Genomic DNA, 20,986 nt, shown 5'->3' on the forward strand with positions numbered 1-20,986 from the left:
CAGATCTCTGCTTTTAGGTCTGAATGTGAGGGATTTAGCTTAACATCGGTGTAATGGGCTGGCAGTGCTGTTTCCATATGTCTTTCTTGTCAGCGGCCAATATTTACTAATACACAGAGTTACTCTGCTTAGTCAGATGGGAATGTGTTGGATGATGTGTCTGTGTGCTGTAATGTGAGGCTTTGGTGAACCATGACTCTGTTATTCCACAGCCAATCATAGTATGGTCTCCGTGTGGTCTCCGCTGCCAACTGGGCTTCTGGTGCATCCTGCCGTACATACCCTGTCCAATCGCATCTTTGGGCTGATATAATTCCTCATCTATTGTGGTTAGAATTTTGAAGTTCACCCCGAAGCCCTTATTTGTTGTTTACTGTTGTTGATTGGAACCAGAAAACCATGCTAGATGAATACGGATATGTCTGCCTGTCTTTGTACATGAGCAGAAGGGCTTTTATCGGTCTTTAAACAACTTAAATGCTGTTACTTCGGGGTTTTTTCAAACTAATGAACGTTTTAATGAACAACGATGGCGACCTTCATGGAACTCACGACCATATGCCGCAGAAAGTTGAAAGCATGAATTTGCTTGTCAAAATGAAAGTACATTTGTGAAAAGATTATCTCTACTGTGGGTTGTTAATGTTGGCGTTTTGGAAGCAAAACCACAAGAGTAGCCTCCTCTGTGTGTACAACACAACAGTGTTCACAGTACATTTCACTGAATTAAGTTTGCTCGAGAATGGCGGTAGGGCAGGAATAAGCTTGTTTAAAGACAATTATCACATTTTACTTCTACTGGTAAATGTGTGATAATGTTATTGTTTGTTGACATGGTATAATTGGAATAAATGTGTCCGTAATATCCAGAACATGGTGTTTACCCATGAGATTTGTTCTAGCTATAAGGGTGTGCTTATCTCGAACAGGTAAATAGAATTCGAAAGAGCACTTCTTTGCACTTGCTTGTAATTTCAACAGCCAGGCACAGAACATCACATGGAAATTATGTTCTGAAACGTTGGTGTTTCAAATTCTATTCTTCTTGTATTTGTAGTGTTTATTCAGGATCTACATTTTGTTTGGGAGGCGGTGTTTACATTTGCTATGAATAACCCTTCCAGGAGAACAGGCTTCGTTCCTGTATAGCCCCCCCCCCCCCCCTTTCCTCTCTATAAATGGATATCCCTGACGGTCACATAATATGTTGTTAAAGCCCAGATCTTGCTGCAAGCTTAGCACAGACTGAACCGGCTTGAACAGATTACAATTAAAAAGGCAGACCTTTAGACAACACCAGAACCTAACGGGGGTTATCCAGCAGCCTACCATAATGCCTGCTCTTCTGCCAAACAGGAAATACCCAAGAGACTCCAGATCACTGTAGTTCCTATCCTAAATCTGGTTTGGATCAAGAAACTGAGAAGTTCCTAGACAGCATTAGCCAGAGATGCCTGACAACACTTAGGGCTCTAGCTTTTTTCTCTTTAGCCAAGTGTTTTATTGTACTCCTCTTTGAGGACTTGATTTTATGATTGCATAGAGCACTATGATAACAGTGTGCAAAAAGAAACCAGAATGCAGCAGAGAAATACAAATATATATATAGACAAACCAAAGCAGTCCTGTTTTCCATTTTTATTTTCCTATATTCTCTCCTCAATGTAACAAAATAGAGGGCAAGTTGAAAATAACAGTGGGATTGATAGGGCCACAGGAAATGAGGCTATTGAAGGCTGTTTGGTGCATTCAATCACAGGCCCTGCCTCTGCTCACTTTAATTAGTTTATACAGTACATAAATTCAATGCCAAAGATTTAAGAGCACTCTTTGCTTGTACCCTGACCTAAATGGAATAAATTGGACAGGGATTAGTTCTCTCGGCAGAATGCTGAGTGTGGCCTCGGCTGAAACAGTGCTCCAAGGGATGATTTGTCACACAAGACACAGAAAGGGAACGGGTGAGAGAATGAGACAGACAGACAGAGAAAGGGAACGGGTGAGAGAATCAGACAGACAGACAGACAGACAGAGAAAGGGAACGGGTGAGAGAATGAGACAGACAGACAGAGAAAGGGAACGGGTGAGAGAATGAGACAGACAGACAGACAGACAGACAGAGAAAGGGAACGGGTGAGAGAATGAGACAGACAGACAGAGAAAGGGAACGGGTGAGAGAATGAGACAGACAGACAGAGAAAGGGAACGGGTGAGAGAATGAGACAGACAGACAGAGAAAGGGAATGGGTGAGAGAATGAGACAGACAGACAGAGAAAGGGAACGGGTGAGAGAATGAGACAGACAGACAGAGAAAGGGAACGGGTGAGAGAATGAGACAGACAGACAGAGAAAGGGAACGGGTGAGAGAATGAGACAGACAGACAGAGAAAGGGAACGGGTGAGAGAATGAGACAGACAGACAGAGAAAGGAAACGGGTGGGAGAATGAGACAGACAGACCGAGAAAGGGAACGGGTGAGAGAATAAGACAGACAGAAAGACAGAGAAAGGGAACGGGTGAGAGAATGAGACAGACAGAGAAAGGGAACGGGTGAGAGAATGAAACAGACAGAGAAAGGGAACGGGTGAGAGAATGAGACAGACAGACAGAGAAAGGAAACGGGTAAGAGAATCAGACAGACAATGGGAAGTGGTGAGAGGTTGCACGTTGTGACCGTCCTTATTTGTTTAGTCAGATACCCTGGTGCTGCTGCTTTCTGCTGAAAAAATACATTCAGATCTTTCTAACTGTCTATTTGTGAGGATCAAGCATTTTCTGGTCATACTTTTTTCACCTTGTTCTCTGTCTCTAAGGTGTTAATGTATTCATTGTGTGTGTGTGTGTGTGTGTGTGTGTGTGTTTGTGTGTACGTACACTAGGGCTGAACGATATATCATTTGAGCATCAACATTGCGATGTATGTATCCGCAATAGTCACATCTCCGAACGTGCGATTAAGTAAGGTAAAAATATATCAGACTACAATATAGATTTTTTAAGTGTTAAACTAGCATTATATCTGTCTGATATAACAATTTACTCCTATTTATGGGTTATTGGATACACAGCTTATTATTATTATTTTAAAAACAGAGTTTGTTGCTGCACTTGGTTGACATGCTGGCTCTGCTTGCACGTGAAGAAATGATGAGCGAAGAACAGGCAAAAAAGACCGAAATGGAGAATTTGGTTGCAAAAAGAAATGCATCGTCAATTAAATGGAAATATTTTGGCTACAGACAGGATGTTGACCAAAAACAGGTACTTTTTCCAGAGTGCACAACATGAGGCAACACGACCAATGTGTTCGATCATTTAAGGCGGCACCACAAATCTTTCTATGACGAGTGCAAAGCATCTCAATGCTGTCCAAGGCAAAAATCTATTTCGGATGCATTTGCCAGTATTACACCATACGATAAAAGTTCCAAACGGCAGAGAGAAATCACAGATTCAGTTACATTTCACGTCGCCAAAGACATGGTACCAATTAACACGGTTACCAAAGAGGGTTTTAAAAACATGATCCGGTCGCTTGTCAAGCGGTATGTAATGCCATCACGTTGAAACAGAGCTGTCACAAGTGGAATATTATACCGTACACTTTATTAATGAGGACTTCCACCTGAGAAGTCGCTGTTTGCAAACTGCATTTTTCCTAGAGGATCATACAAGTGAGAACATCGCAACAGGGATGAGAGAAGCTTTAGCTGATTGGGGCATAGATGAGTCTCGTCTATTCAGTATAACAACAGACAAAGCCACGAACATGGTGAAGGCTGCACCTGAACAAGTGGACCAGATTGCAGTGCTTTGGCCACAGAATGCATCTTACAGTTGGTAAGTTATGCCCAATTGCACATTCTATTTTACTACTGTTGCTATTGCTATACTATTACTGTTACATATTATTACCTAGCAACCTGTTCTGAAATATAAACATTTTCATAAGTTTCATATATTTTAATTGTAGAGGATGGGGCTGGGGAAGAATGAAGCATACAGACTGTCAGGTAAATAGCCAAAGCTCTGAATGCCAGGATTGATATCCTATGGCATTAATGTTTCATATCTATATATCTCTACAAACAATGGAATTAAATACCCCTATATTTTGGTTTATCATTAAGTAAAATAGTTGGCGCTATATAAGATATAAGTTATATGAAAAGGAATGCATTTTATTATAGGTCTTTAAAACATAAAGAAAGCTTGCTGAAACTCTACATTTAACCTGTAAATAGCTGTGTAATAATTTGCTAAACCGTTTTGAGCAATTTTTATAAATCATTTGTAAATGTCTTTAATGTGTATAATAATAAGTACTTTATTTTGTCTTTGTTTTTTCCCTTAGAAAATGCAGTGAAAAAGGATGGACACATTGACTGTTCTGCAGGTGTCTGCAAGAAGCTGGTGGGTCACTTCTCTCACAGCTGGAAGGCCAGAAGTGCTCTTGAAAGAGCCCAGAAGGAACTCAATCTACCTTCACATTCCCTCATATCAGAATGCCAAACAAGATGGGGTTCCAGACAGAAGATGATCAGCAGGATACTAGAACTGCAGAAGGCTATAACTCAGGTCCTGTCAGAGGATAGGAAGACACGCATCTAATTCTAACCTGGCAAGATATGGATGTCCTGGAATCTGTCAGTAAGTCACTGGGCCCACTGCTGGACTTCACAGATGCACACTCAGGAGAAGACTATGTTAGTGTCTCATATGTGAAGCCAGTTCTTCACCTCTTCAACACTTCAATGCTGCTAATTCAAGAGGGAGACACAGACTTGACCAAGACCATGAAAACTGAGATGTTGCACTACATCAACGAGAAATATAGAGATTATGCTACTCAGGAGCTGCTAGATGCGGCTTCATGTTTGGACCCCCGGTTCAAGACGGACTTCATCAGTGAAGACAACAAGTCTTGAGTCAAGGCAAGAGTGGCATCAGAAATGATGGAACGCCAGGAGGAGATGTCAAGCAGCAGCACTGGAGTGGAGCCTGAAGTTGCTGAGAGGTCCCAGGCAAAGAAAGCCAAGAAGTCCTTGGGAGGTTTCTTTAAACAGAGCGGAGCTGCAGCAAAGGGTGATTCCTGACCCACAAGCTGTGGAAGCAGAATTAAACAACTACCTACTAACACCTTCCATAGACAAAAAGGAAGATCCACTTGGATGGTGGAAAACACATAGAGTATGCTTTCCGCATTTTGCCAAGCTTGACCGCAAGTATCTATCCATTCTCGCTACATGTTCCCCGTCAGATAGGCTTTTCAGTACAAGTGGCAACATGTCATGTCTCAAGCCTGTAATGGTGAATAGACTGGTATTCTTGGGCAAAAACCTTTAAGTTTGAGTGAGCAATGTATACATGCTTAAAGTCAAGTTATTATATTTGAATAGACTTTAGATTTACTATATTATTCTACAGTTGTGAGAAATACATTTATTTATTTTACTACGTACTTTGTTTAGAAAGAAACCAGATTTTATACAGTTGAAGTTTAATTTAATCGGCATTTGTCTAGCCATGATGATTAACACTGTTTTCCTTTGGCACTGTTGATAAGAAAAGTTTATTTTAAAAACAAAACTTTCTGAAATACAATGGTTCTGTGTTGATATCTGTTATTCATGTTAAGTTCATTGGTATTTAATTTTTAGGTTTAAAAAAATCATTCTAGAATAATTAATTATTTTCAAATAGAGCTGGTGAAGACATCCTGTATTTTTTCAAATCGCAGAAAAACAAAACATCGCAGTGTCTGTTATTTCCAATATCGTGCCACCCTAATGTGTACAGTGTTTAATCGATATTATGATGAATTCTCACTGCCTCGCTCATACATTTCCATGAATATTGTGTGTGTTTCAACACAAATTTAGGCGTGTGAATGTGTTCAAGTCAATCAATCAACTTTATTTATAAAGCCCTTTTTTTCAGCAGCTGTCACAAAGTGCTTTTACAAAAAACCCGGGCCTTAATCACCAAGGAGCAAACAACAGTAGTGTTGAATTTCAGTGGCTAGGAAAAACTCCCTAAGAAGTCTGAAATTTAGGAAGAAACCTAGAGAGGACCCTGGTAGAGAGGGGTGAGCAGTCCTCTTCTGGCTGTGCCGGGTGAACATATTAAGAGTACAAATTGTAATAATTAATAAATGCATGTGTGCTGAGTCTACAGTCTATTTAAACTTAGTCCAGGTTGGAAGCATGACCAGATGGACAAGGAAGGGACAACACGGGGGAGGGGGAGGTGTCAGCACAGTGGCAGCTGAAATTGTTAGGCATCGTCTTGATCTGCAACACAACCAGGAAGACTTTGGACAGGGACAGCAACGGTTCTTTCAAGCCAGGTACTCCTCAGGTATGGGCCAGGAGCTCATGTCCTCCTAAGTTTAAAACAGACGGAGACAGGGAACATTTTGAAAATGCATTCCTTATATCTACAAGGATTTATAGTGGAGAAGGAGAACTGATCTTACTCCCCCAGCACAATAATATAGCAGCGTAACACCTTGGGGCTGAGACAGTGGGGTCAGTGTTCATATTTGTGTGTGTGCCAGAGTTGGGAAGTGTGTGTACTCTCTCCCTTTTCCTCTGCCTCCATCCATACCCAGGGGGCCTAGCTGTCCCTCCGTAGCGGATTTGATGTGAGTTGGTCGCTGCTGCGATCGTTGGCCATTTAATTGACTGGGCTCTTTGTCTCAGGGCTGACATGCTCTGTTCAAAGGAAGGGCCTCTCTCCTGGAACCTCTGTCTGTCAAGCAGTCCAGCAGGTAGACCAGCCTCTTTGAAGGGCCTGCCAAAGCCCTGCCGGGCTAATTGGTGTGATTAGTGACACAACCTGTGTGGAAGGGTGAAACGCAGACGCCGCTGAGCTTCTCTCGTTCATATTTGTTCTCTTTCCCAATCTTTTCTCTTTGCCTCCATTTGTATATGTGGGTGTCTTCCCGGTCCCAGCTCTCTCTTGTGTAGCTGGGAGTGCATGTAGTCAGACTGTGTGTGGAGCGCTAGCCTGCGGGCATGTATAAGTGGAATCTTTGGGATGTCTGATATTGGTATTTGAAGTGTGTGCCTGGCTTGGCCCACAGTCCCTCTTTGCATTCACCTCAGGGATAGAGGGTACTTTTCTAAGGGAACCCGTCAACATTTTTCAGCAAAATCTAATTTGCTCAAATGAAACTGTTAATGGCTTTACTGCTCTGCCATATAATTTACATGTAATCGTACTTAAAATATTTTTTTGCAAATGTGAAAGCTTACTAGCACGGCCCACTTCTTCCTAATTGGCTTTCAAGCTAAATTTGGATAATAGCTTTTGTGATTACCCCAGCGGTTAAATAATCAATGCATGGCCATTTGAGATCAGTGTCCCACTAACATTGTCCTGCCACACGGAGACAGAAGGCGTGAGTGGAACGTGACATTAAAACTGATTTTAGCTAATGCATGACTGGAAATGGGCTGGCTTTTTGACTCCTCCTCCTCGTAACTTAATAAACCGGTCATCTATCTTCTATGTAATATTATTCCTGGATTTTCTGCCCACTAGCTCCAGGGAAGGGTCTCTTTTTAATCTCTGTGCAGTTTCTCTGATTGCCAGGGCCGATTATTACCACACCATCTGCGTGTAGTACATTAACACACAGCTAGGCTTTCAGGAGCTACCAAATCCCCTCATCATCTGGTAACCCCAATCAACCAGCCACATGGTGACGTGCTTCTGCGAGGGGAAGTGACCTAATGCTGCCTCACCACATTACAGTTCTATATTCGTAACGCTGTCTGGCCCAGACACAGGCACCCTCTCTGGGGTCCACCCTCAACCTACAGCACAGCTCACTTAGACACTGCTGATCACTCAGTGTCTTGGCCAATCCCAGGAGACAACGGTCAACAGTGGGGTTGTTGAGTTAGCTGAGCTATATCCTGAATACTCCGCAGTTGGCAAAGTAAAACGGGGTCGTGTCTTTGCCCTCCATTACTTTTTTTTCGCCCTCAGCCATTCTGCAATCCACTCCACTTGATTTAGCTTTTCCTGAATGTGGGGTCATAGGTGACATAACTGGGAGTTATTGGTGCTTGGCCTGAGAGTCAGATGATGTGGCTGATGCCATTCAAGCACTTTAAAGCTCCCACACACTTAATACGTGTCTTACTTGCACTGTCTCTCTCTCTCTCTGTTGTTCTGTCTTTATCTCTTTCTTTCTCTGTCCCTCTATTGTTCTGTATTTCTCTCCCAATCTCGATTGCTTAATCTTCCTGTTATGCTCTTTAACATGCTTTATGTTAGGCATGCACTGATCCGATGCCGGCCAAAAACGGGATTGGGTATTGGTTGCAGCCAATCTATGTAGTTTGCCGATGCCATGAGACAATGTGCCGCGAACACGTGAGTTGTTGACGACGGGCAGAGCGGAAACATGGCATCCATCGCTATTCCCGATTTCTCCCTCACTCTCTGTTGCTTTAGATTTTTTTTTTCCTCTTTCACTTTCTCACACTCTCAGTCCCTCTCCCACTCCATCCCCATCTCTAATTCTCATTCTCTCTCGACTTCCCCTCTTTCCTGTGTCTAAATGCCGCACCAGAAAAGCCACAGGGTGTAGCCAATTATTGCTCTAGCCAAGAGTTGGCGAGAAGTGTGAAGAATGTATTGATTATAGTGCCAGAGCCCAATCTTCAGATCTAGTTCCGTTCGCTTGTAAACGCATTGAATCTGTCAAAGCCAGATAATTAAGGTGCATTAAAAGTGAGTGACAGGGCTTGAGATGTCACTGGAATGGCCTCTCTGTAATCGGGTGTGTACTTGAAAGACCAAGCAGATGTCAGGGACTAGTGTGCTGCAAAGTGCATTCAAAGGGGGCATGCTTAGAGTATGGCAGTAGGCAAGGCAAGGTGACCTGGAGCAGTTTGTTTGCACACTGGGAGTTGTGGATTCTGGCTACTCTTTCCCCTGTCTCTTTCATCGCTCTTCTTATTTACCCTCTGTCCATTTCTCTCTCCCTGGTCCGCCCTCTCTCTCTCATGATAGACTGTTTCTCTGTCTCTCCATCCATCTTTCTTCTTCCTCTGCCTCCCCCTTTTCTCATCTTCTATTCTTCCTCTTCTTTTCTCCTCTTCTTTTTCCTCTTCTTCCTCTTCGTCTCCCTTCTTTCTTCTCCTTTTCTACGCTGAATGCCTCTCATCTTCTCTGTAGTGTGGGGATATTCTTCATAGGGCAGTTCCACTATCTCCTGAGAGCAGGCGTGAGAGTCACTTTCTCCTCTCCTCCCCTAAAGCCATGGTGAAATCAAACCCCAGCCTTCGTCTTCAGTCTTTGCCCTGAGCCACTGAACTATACCACTGAATATTGAGAACGAAAACTTTATCAAAGTCAATCACACGATTTCTCTCTTTTCTCATCTTTTATTTTCCTTCCCCATGAGTATGTGCTGTCTGAAATGGGAGGCGAGGTGAGGACATGTCTTCTCCAGTCCGTGTGAGGGAGGGACGTGGTGCTGTTTCACTAGGAATTGGGACAGTGTAGGTTATAAATATGCTTTGAAGAGAAGGCATTGTGTCCTGGTTAAGTCAAGGCTGTTGTGAGCTCCTTTGACCCACCGTTGCCCGAAGCTGTGTCTCTGCAGATACTGCTGCGAACTGGGTGACACACACACTCCTGTTCCCTCACATTCACTCCTTCTCCACATATGAACATTTCCATAGCCAAGTCACCAGGATGCACTCACACTACACCTTCGGCTTCCTTCCTCGGTTACACTGAGTTTTAGTCATGGCGTTGATCTTGTTGTGATCCTTTTATTGGTTTCAGCCCAGTTGTGATTTTGGATCCTGCAGCATGCAGAATCTCATTTAAGCAGACTGACACATGCTAAAGTAATTAGTGGCAAATGTTAGCCAGGCAGTCAGACAGGGCAGTGTGCTAACTCTCAGTGCTTCATTGTGTTGGGAACCAGCCTGTATCTTTTAATTAGGAGCTGTGTTCAGTCTGAGGGAAGAACAAACCAGAACCAATGCACTGCAAGCTGTAATTATGACCCGTGGACAGGGCTACGAGCACACAGCCCTGGGGCTTTGCCTTTGCCCATCACCGGGGTCGACCTGGTGCACACACCCTCTCACTTAGAGGGAGACACAGGCACGTAATGGTACACACACACACACACACACACACACCTGATTAGAGGTCTTACCTAAATCAGCTAGCACCAGATTTCTGCTCCTATTGATTCGTCTGGAGATGCACAAATACAGGAGGTAGTTGTAAATCCCACTTGCTACCCCCTGCCCCTCCCTCCGCCCCTCCCCCTGCCCCTCCCCAACTGTCAGAGGAAAGCAATCAAATGAGGTTGCACCAATCGATACCTTTTGGGTTTTTTTTCCACTCTGTAAACTAGAAAAGGCCCCAAGTTGTGTCTTGTTTATCATTAACATGCCCTATTTCCCTCTTTCTCTTATTTCCTCTGCTCATCTTCCCCCCCCACCCCTCTATTCTAACCTCAGCTGCCAGAGGTCCCAGTGGCCCCCGTCATCTCAGCCCCCCCACTGGCTTCCAGAGCACCTGTGTACCCAGCTAATCCAAGACCCCTTGACACCAGCGCCTTCAAATGCAAAGAGCCTCCCTCCTCTTCCTCCCTCCTGCCACCCTCCTCCGCTTCGTCGTCTACCACCAGAGGACCACACAGTGATCGGGAACGTGGGAAAGGGGACAGAGACAAGAAGAAGAAGAAGCACAAGAAGAAGTCCCGGTCGAGATCACGCTCCCGGTCGCGGTCTAAAACCAAGCACGCCCTGCCCAGCGCATACAGATCGGTCCGCAGGTCCAGGTGAGTAGTCCCCTTCCTCACAACCACCCATCTCTCCCGACATGGCTTTTACAGTTGAACAGGTGTAGTCATGACACAGTGGGCAGTGTCATATTCAGATTTAATATGGTTAATCAAATACGAATATGCTCTGTTTACAAACTTACAGTAGCTGTTGTCTCTGCCATGCCTTCTGCCTAATGAAGGAAGTGAGTTTCTGGTTGGCTAGCTAGCTGGCAGTATCATCAACTAGATGATGTTCTTGTGGGGCAGAGAGTTGCCTCCACTGCGGAACTACTGCAACTTGTCAGCTTCCCATCTCTGTACTTTCCAGATGCCTCCACATGCTCTCCCAAGTCCCTACCCCCCCCCCCCACCCCCCCACCACCATTACTTTTCTCACTACTTTTTTTTTTTAAATCATGGGCGATTTGTCATTATCATCTGCTGGAGTTACTGTAGTTATGTAAAGCTACCCAGCGATGTCATCCTGACGAGTCTTAATGTAATTTCACTAAAATTGAATAGATTCCGCCCGAGGTTTTGAATCACTTACAGTATGTGAATTAAATGGCTTAGATTGACACGGTGGCCTCCGCCAAGCCCTGTGTCAGTGATTGTACTCCCCTAATGTAAAATCAGGCTTAATTTAATTTGGTCTTTCTCCTCTCAAGAAAGTCAAATTATTATATTTTTCTCAGGTTGCAGTGACGTTTTGAGGGAAGATTGAAATGGATTGCTTCTAATTCACAGTATTCAGTCTATACGTGTTTTTTTTCATGTGTTTGTTTTTGGAGGGGTGGACGCTGAGAGCTCTGACTCTTAACCCCTTACACCAGTGGATATTGGTTTATATGGATGGGGCTAAAAAAGGTAAATATTTTTACAGAAGAAATATGAAAACCACATGCTGTGTAGGAATTAATTAGGAATAGTAAAGTTTGGAGATCAACCAAAAATTGTTTGGCTAATGGTAAGAACAAAAGGGGTCACCTGACAAAACTTCTAAAAATTTACATTTACTGTACTTTTCAAATTATGAAATAATCAGGGCATCTTGACCTGACCTGTAGTTTGACTTCACAACCAATTTATATGGGTTAATTCTCACCTTGGATGGCAAATGGCATGCTGGACATTTTAGGGGCAAGGCCAAAATCATGCATGACATCATATATTATAACTGATATGTTTTTTCCACATAAAAAGTAAAATGATCATGTTTTAATCCTTGAAATTACATCCATTGACAGTTACGTTGAAGGATAGCTGGCCAGCTAACATTATCTCAGTTACCCAAAAGTAAACCGTGAAGTATCTAACAACATCACAATCACTTGTGCTAATGAGTACGACCTACATAAACAAATATTGTGACTTATTTGTGTGCGGAGTAAGTCATTTTAGTTTTTTATCTTTCACCACAAATGCTGCCATGTCGATTGATGTAAAACCTAGCGTTACTTCTCTGAGCTCTCAAAAAGCGTTCATGTGTATTCTCCCACTCGGATGTCAGAACTTTCCCACCTCCCAGTTGCTCATGAATACACCTTCCAAAACAGAAAGGTTTGATTCAGTTCAAGTCTGCTATCTGTCAATAACTAGCTAGCTTGCTTACCTGCATGTTGTCCGTTCTTTGGTTGTTTTCAGTTGTGATGTGGAGTTTGCCAACTATTTGTGCATTTTGAACAAATCTTTTTAGTGGCATTATAAAGACATGTTTGTAGCAGATAATTGGACACATGGTCAGCCTAAAAGAATGATGTAGTAGTTTATTTTTTTTATTGTATTAATGATGAACAAAGATTAAATCATACACTGACACTTTGACAAAGTAAAAAAAGTGACTTGTGAACGACTGACTCGTTCAGTTGTTTTGTTCATTTGAACGACTTGTATTGGAGTTCCTCCCAACCACGGAATACACTGTTAGTTTTACTTTGGCAAAGAAAAATAGATCAAGACAGTAACATTATAAAGACATGTTTGTAATAGGTAATTGGAAACATGTAGTAGTTGATTTTTAATTGTAATAATAAACACATGAAATTATACACTGAGCCTTTGCCTTAGTAAACAGGAAACCAGGCAAGCCTAGTTCATCCGGCCCACAACAGAAAGTGTTTCCATCTTGAGATTTGAACCCGGGTCGTCCACGTGAAAGGCTGTGTAGTTAACCACTACCACACAGAGCTGTGCATTTGCCAGCTGTCAGTATAAGCTCTTGTCTCTATCCTGAACAAATCCTCTTTTGCCACTGGCCATTTTAATAGTTAATTGGCCATTCATGAATGACATTGATACAGTTAAACTGACTAACGCTTCTTACTAAGTTTACCTCCATTACAAATAGCTTCTATGTATGTAGTTTGCCCCTGGCCATTTTAACAGCATATTAGCCAGTAATAAGCTTTACCGGTATCTACTAACTTACTGGAATAGTCATAAGAATTGAGCAATTGCTAGCGAGTCTGCCAAAGCTTTTTCATTTCATGGCATAAGAACTTATTTTTTTCTTTCATGGCAAAATGTTTTTCTTTCATTCGTGAATGACATGTATACAGTAACTATCAATAAATGCAACGAGGAATCTACCAGAAATAATAAAAAATGTTGTTGCCCTCAATAGATTCGAACTTAGGTCTTCCACACTGTCTTTAACCACTAGGCCACGTCATTACACGTTTCTGCAGTCGCTAGACTCCATTGAAGATTGTATTAAACTGACTAACGTTTCTTATTAAGTTTACCTTCACCATAGCATCTATAAGCTGTATTGCTTTTGCCACTTGCCGTTTTAACAGATTATTAGCCAATAATAGGTTTACTAGTATCTACAAAACGCAATGTACGAAATGACTCGAAAGATTCATACTTTTACTGAATGACTCGACAAGATCAGAGTCAGTAGAAAGAGTCAAACTTCCCATTACTAAAACAAACTTACGAACAAACTCCTGACTGTGAGATTTTGAAAGTAGCAGGGGCACGAAGGCCATGGTGGCCATTGGACGTACCATCATTTTCGGGGCACCATGGCCTGAGCAAAGGGCAACCACGACAATGGCTGTCGTGAAATTCCTCCGTTGGTTAAGTCATAATTATTATTATTATTTTGCTAAATCAAAGACGGCGCTTTCTTATACTGTCCTAACCAAACCATCACACTTATTGTTGTTGTTTCTCAAACTTTTTATGTCAGAGGACTACATCTGTAGTTTAAATACACAGCTGGGGCCTGCTTTGGGACCTCCCGTTTGACAACCACTGATTTACACTATCAAAATATGGTCCATTGTGAATGTGGGTCGGATTAGCGTAATTTTTGAAGACATGGCAATTCAGGGAAGAATGTCATTTTTGCATACATAAGAAAGGGTAACATTTTCCATTGTAACTTTTTTCCAGAATTGACAAACAAGCTCATTCTGTTTAGAGCAATCAGCTCTGGATTGGCAGTGGCGTGGGTTTGGCTGTGGTGGTGCTGTGGTGGTGCTATATCAGCTAGGTTGGGGTTACCAATGTACATGCATCAACTGCTGTTAGAATGTCTTATGTAAAAATATTATGTTCTCACTTTACCACAGCCACCACTTGCTTGTTCCTGTACTATAGTAATATAAACCTTGCATTGTCCAGAATAATTAAGACAATGTTAGTTCAATTTGTCATCCCTTCCTTACCCAATTATCCTCAGATAGAGGATAATTATTGTATTCTCATAACTGCACTGTCTAATTTGTCCAGAACCCATTTTGGGCCCAAACCCTTTTCAAATTTAAGAAATACTCCACTAATGTAGCCTACCTCCTCTTTTTATCTTTCTTGCTTACTGGTACTCTGGCTTTTATTACCTTTGAAAATACTTTTGGAAAATTTGGAAGGGTCATTTGATCCCTTTGTGTTAAGGATGTCAATATAATATAATAATTGTGTAAATACAATTATTATGATTATTATTATTATTTGAAGCTGCTAGTTTGAATCCTGGATGTTGATTGGTTAATTAACCATTAATATTCTTAGTAGGTGTGAATTATTAATCCCAATCCCCATGTAATCCAGTTGAGGGTCTATTTGATTCATCAATCACATCGCATTTTAGAAATACTTTCCCCTGGAACCAAGTTTATACACTATGTCTCCACCCTTCTAATATTTTGGGTTTGTCTAAAGATTATTATAGTTTTGCAATCATCCTTATGAATTCTGACTGCGGCCCATAAGGATCATTGTCTCATCCAAAGAAATGCCAGCATAAACAACTAGTTAGTTAGCTTGAATGTTTTTTGAACAGTCTGACTGGGAATAATCTAATGTTGAACCAACTTTCTATGTTACTTCTCTGCTGTGTGTTCCTGTCTCTGGTGTGTGAGCTGTGAATTCTGTGATGCACGCCAGTGCGCTGTAGGGAGCTGATGAGCAGAAGGACGTGATGCTGGGAGACGGTTGCTCTCATTGGTGCCTCCGCTTGCTCTTGATCTTGAAAGAGCGTCTCCGCCGAAATAATTAAAAAATCATGCCATTTTCTTGGAGCAACAGCAACAATTTAGCAGTGGCATGCTACCATTAGTAAATGAACCAAGGGAAAACACTGAATAGCATGTTTACAGTAGAAACACAGCGTTCCAGTTCAAACGCTCATACGTTTCCATTTGTCTTTTCCCTCATTGTGCAGGTTTGATTGTAAGGAGTTGGAGTGTTGATGAAGGTGCTGTCTGTGTCCCAAATGGAACAGTATTGCCTACATGGGTATAGAATGTCTACACCCACTTTTTTGTCGTGTCAGTGCCTCAGAGTTTCATGTTTTATATGCAGATTTATCTTCCAATTGTCTACACACCATGCTCATTACATTCTCATTCATTATTATTCTGATTGTTATCCATGTTGATGCTGATGCCACCATACTTCACTGTAGGGATGGTGTGTTCAGGCATGTTAGGTTTGCGCCACACTTTGCACTTTGAGGTATGGCCAGAAAGCTTGGTCTCATCTGATGTTAAAACCTTCTCCCGCACCGCAGCTGTGTCACTCTCCAAATGAGGGTGCATACCACCACATGTCAAAAGTAGTTCCCTAAATAGTGAATAGGGTGCCATTTGGTACAGATATTCAATCTGTCTTAGTCTGGGAGCTAACGACATGAGTTAAGCTGCCAGCTCAGTCGGCTCATGTCCCGTCTCCTCTTTCTACTCCTCCTCTGCAGCTCAGTTAATGACATGCTGAGTGTTGTCAGATACTGGAGGGATTACATACACATGTCTCTGAAACTGTCAGTCACACAGAGACAGAGCCACACTTTACCGCTCATACAGAGAGAGAGAGAGGTTGTGGTGTCATGTTGCTCAACACAATTAGCCCCTACCAGCTCAATGGACTTTCTCCCTCTGCATCGCCCTCTTTCTATGCTCTCTGTCTGCGTGTCTCTCTGTCTGCGTGTCTCTCTGTCTGCGTGTCTCTCTGTCTGCGTGTCTCTCTGTCTGCGTGTCTCTCTGTCTGCGTGTCTCTCTGTCTGCGTGTCTTTGTATCTGTCTTTTACTCCCCTTGTCTGTCTCTGTGTCTCTCCCTGTCTGTGTCTCTCCCTGTCTGTGTCTCTCCCTGTCTGTGTCTCTCCCTGTCTGTGTCTCTCCCTGTCTGTGTCTCTCCCTGTCTGTGTCTCTCTCTGTTTCTCTAAATTTGCTGGCTCGGTCTTTCTGTATCTATGTCTCTTTCTCTCCATCTGTGTCTCTCTCTCTATTCTCACATGGTTTGTGGTTAATGAGGACCCTGGCTGTGACACTGGGGAGGTTTGTCCTTGTTAACTCTCCATCAGCTGGCCTACTACCTTCCCATGTCTTTCTCTCCTCCCATCTGCGTTCTGTCTTCCAGTCTCGGGGTCACATCTGCCTTGTCAGCCCTTTGACATGGTTTGTGGTCACAGACAGGCCTGGCCTGCCCCTACTTAGCCCCTGCCCTCATGCTCCACCCCTGTGGGTTTAATTGGAGCTCTTAAACCTGGAGGCCCCTGAGAGATCATTAACGTCTTAGTGCAGAGGCCCCTATTTGCCCATGAAGGTCCAGCATGGGGTCAACAGCACTAACACAGGACAGGTAATAAGGAAGTGGATGCGGGGCTGGGATAGAGCAGACACTAAGAACAGATGGGATGCTTCCCAAATCACATCCTTTTCCCTATACTGTATATTACACTTCTGACCGGGGCACATCCACCCACTTCCCTGCAGTTGAAAAGTAGTGCACCATAAACGGAAAAGGAGACTTTTTGGGATGCATGGTGAAGTGACATCCAGAATGGTTTTGTGAGCCCCAACAAAGGCATGGAGTGAGAACTCACCCCATTATGCTCTTCAAAGTCTCTATTTGAATGAGATTTGTAGCCATTGATTATCCTCTGGCGCTCTGTTAGTACAAAGGGGATGTAGATTCTCCCCTCTGACAAATTCCCTTTGATCACTTTGTCACATCCTCAACCTCTTTGACCAAGTATAACCTGTCTGTTTCTGTTTATCTTTGGGCCAATTTGGCTTTTGTCCACTGGTCCACTATGTCCCCAACTGCAAAGTACTTTATAAGCTGCTCCATTAGATTCCTATTTTCATGTGCATGAAAGGTGTCAGTGTGACTTTCTCAGTCTGAGCGAGTGTATCCAGACATGCACGTACGCTAGTGTTCTTTAATAAACGCTCATTTGTAGCAGTTTGGATGGGGGCGGGTGGGAGTTGTCACTTAATATTGCGGGAGTCATTTGGTGCCGTTATTGCCCTTGACAGTGAAACGGCTGAATCACCATGGTAATGGCTGTCCTGTATTTTAAAGAGCTAGAGCCCAGGGGGACAGACAGAGGGATGGAGAGAGAGAGAGAGAGAGAGAGAGGGGGAGAGGACAAGGGATGGATGGGCCTGGCTGTACGCAATTAACATCACGTTCATGTATCAGAGCTAATGTTGGAAGTATTGACCAGAACGGGTGATAACTGGTGAGTTAAACCATTCTGTAGACCAGCTGCCTCTCCAGTAGAGACACCCTGTCCCCTATGAAGTGCACCAACGTTTACTGTAGGTAAGGATTTGGATTGAAGAGAGTTAAATAGGACACCGCCAGTGACATTTACATTGTGGCCTTTACAGCAAAGCCAAGGAAGCTGCCCCTTGTCCTTAACTGTATAGAATCTACAGGAGACAGAGCGTAACTGGCAACAAAGGCTGAAGGACATAATGGATCTTTCTAACTCTAACTGGCAACACATTTGTTTTGGTTTTTTGGGCTCTGTATTCCAGGACTTCAGGTTTAAAATGGTTACAGTGTAGACTGTAACCATATATTAGCATCCATATTGGATAAACCATTTTTAAAGTAAAACACGCTTTGTACATAGTCCCCCTATTTTAGGTTACCAGAAACTGTTGGACAATTGGCTTAACAGCTGTTTCTTATTTGGCAGTAGTGTTTGCATATTTAGTGAATACACAACAGTTGCATCAAAGGGAAATCTTGATTCTAGGCTCTGCATTTGCATTTTGATTCGAAACTAGCCAAAACATTGAGGGCAAAATCAATTGTAAAGTAGAAAGCAAGCACTGATGAGTTCAGCAATAGAAACAGCCTGCTAGAAAAGGAAGATCTCTACAGTGGATGACATAATAATACTCACAGTGAAGAAGAAAAGAAACACTCCAGGACACAGGGTGTTTCAGCTCCTACATCCACAGAATTCTTCCACATCCAAACTAGATGGTGGATTACAAGGTGTTAAAACACTAGTTAGTCACAGCAATAGGATGGCCTTAACTACATCTTAAAGTAATCAGAACAGTTACCCAGAAGCACACTGCCATCGCTACCAAGTGCAAAATACTTGATTGACTGAGACAGTCACCTGATCAGAATTCAATTGAGCATTAATTACATCATTTTACATTACTAGACTGAAGGCAGAATGGCCCGAAACAAGCAGGAACCAAAGCAAGCTACCGTACAGGCTTCACTAAGGAAGATATACATTGTCTGGGGATGTTTCTAAAATTGTGTTTTCACTTTGTGAACATATAGGGCATTGTGTGTAGATTGAAGCCCAGAAAATGTATTTAATCGTTTATACATGAAGTCTACAACAAAATGTGTTTCCTTACAAAACTAGACTAAGAGTGACTTGCTAAACAAGCAACAATTATAGCTAATTAGAATTACAAACCTATAATCAGAAACACTTGAATTGATGCCAGGTGACAGCAAATTACATGCATATATTATCTGGAATGTGATCAGTTAAATCTGACCACAGTTAAACCCCGAATTATAAAATGTGTATAGATTTATGACACCAAGGTATTGTTACATACAGTACACAACAGTTCAAAAGTTTGGGGTCTCTTAGAAATGTGCTTGTTTTCCATGAAAAAATACATTAAATTAGTTTGAATAGGAAATATATCAACATGAATAGGAAATATAGTCATTGACAAGGTTAGAAATAATGTTTTTTAATGGAAAGGCTGTAATAATTGTCCTTCAAACTTTGCTTTCGTCAAAGAATCCTCCATTTGCAGCAGCCTTGCAGACCTTTGGCATTCTAGCTGTCAATTTATTGACATAATCTGAAGAGATTTCACCCCATGCTTCCTAAAGCACCTCCCACAAGTTGGACTGGCTTGGTGGGCAAATCTTACGTGCCAACACGGTCAATCTGCTCCCACAACAGGTCAATAGGGTTGAGATCCTGTGATTCTGCTGGCTACTCCAATGTCTACACTGTATTTCATTGTTATTTTCAGACAGAAATATGCTTTTCTTTCAAAAACAAGGACATTTCTAATAAAGTAAATAAATAAATGCTTTACGTTGTGTTTGCATTGGCACCAACATTCCTGCAGGCCAATGTTGAATCTGTTGAATGAGTAGGCCATTAGCCATAATACTCAGGGACACTCCACATTACCATGGCCCTTATTACACTACCGTGGTTGGATGTGGGGGCATCCGTGCAAGCTCCAGACCTTAGCTGTTCACTTCACTGAAAACATTCTGTATTTGATACCAGTAAAACCATTTGATCTGCTCAAACACTTATGCTGGCATCCTGATCACTGCACCAAAGTGTTTGCCCTGCCACTGATTCCCAAAAAAACAACATAAACAGTATGGCTATATCAAAAGCTGCATCTGTTAATCATTTTTAACATAGCTCTTTTTGTTGGTGCTCAATGGAAGCCATTTCATGAGAGCGGTGTTTCTGTTTCATCACCTTTGCTGAAGCAATGAGTCCTCCATTGTTAGAAAAGCACAAACAACAGAGTAGGCCTTAGTTTTTTGGTTATCAATTGGAATGACAGGAAATCTGACATATAGCCCAATTATATTATGATATTGAAGAAAGCAATGGGTTAGAAACATACCTAACCTATTTAAAATGTTAGCCATTTATGGCCAGCTATGTAACTTGTCACATTGATCCTGCAACATTCATTGATGATGTGTTAATGTTCAGGCTTTTCGCTTTCTTTATTGGATACAGTGGGGAAAGAGAGTTTTTGTTGGCTGAGTAAACCCCTGCTTTATTGGTACAGTATATCTGCACCAGAGGCGGCATCTCTTTATTGTAAACTGCTGCATAATATTTGAATAAATACATAATGCAATGATGTGCCAATCATTTATCCTTGTATTTAATTGAAAATTGTACAAAGACAACAACAACCTGAGAAATATTTTATTTTTTGGAAAATGACATGCCCATTTTGAATTTGATCCTAGCAACACGTTACAGAAATGTTGGGACGGGCATGTTTACCACTGTGTTGCATCACCTCTTCTTTTAACAATATTATGTAAGCGTTTGGGAACTGAGGAGACCAATTGCTGTAGTTTTGAAAATGAAATGTTTTCTCATTCTTGCTTGATATAGGATTGCTGCTGGTCAACAGTTCGAGGTCTCCTTTGCTGTATTTGTCATTTCAAAATGCACCAAATGTTTTCAGTGGGTGACAGGTCTGGACAACAGGCAGGCCAGTTTAACATCCAGACACTTTTACTACAGAGCCCTGCTGTAATAATATGCAGAATATGGTTTGGCATTGTCTTGCTGAAATTAGCAAGGTTTTCAATGAATAAGGTGTTGTCTGGATGGTGGCACATGTTGCTCTAAAACCTGTATACACAGCTCCAGAAAAGATTAAGAGACC

The 20,986-nt window shown here is 42.2% G+C and overlaps 1 protein-coding gene across 2 annotated transcripts in view; it reads left to right on the top strand.

The window, feature by feature from the left end:
- Positions 1-20,986, top strand: part of sfswap (splicing factor SWAP) — a 109,044-nt gene that overhangs the window by 71,330 nt on the left and 16,728 nt on the right. For both annotated transcript variants that reach the window (XM_029125079.2, XM_029125080.2), the window contains exon 14: positions 10,504-10,826. In XM_029125079.2, coding sequence (XP_028980912.1) covers positions 10,504-10,826 — 323 coding nt within the window. The remainder of the gene's footprint in view (positions 1-10,503; positions 10,827-20,986) is intronic.

The sequence above is a fragment of the Esox lucius genome, chromosome 14 (genome assembly GCF_011004845.1).
Source record: "Esox lucius isolate fEsoLuc1 chromosome 14, fEsoLuc1.pri, whole genome shotgun sequence".
Lineage (NCBI taxonomy): Eukaryota > Metazoa > Chordata > Actinopteri > Esociformes > Esocidae > Esox > Esox lucius.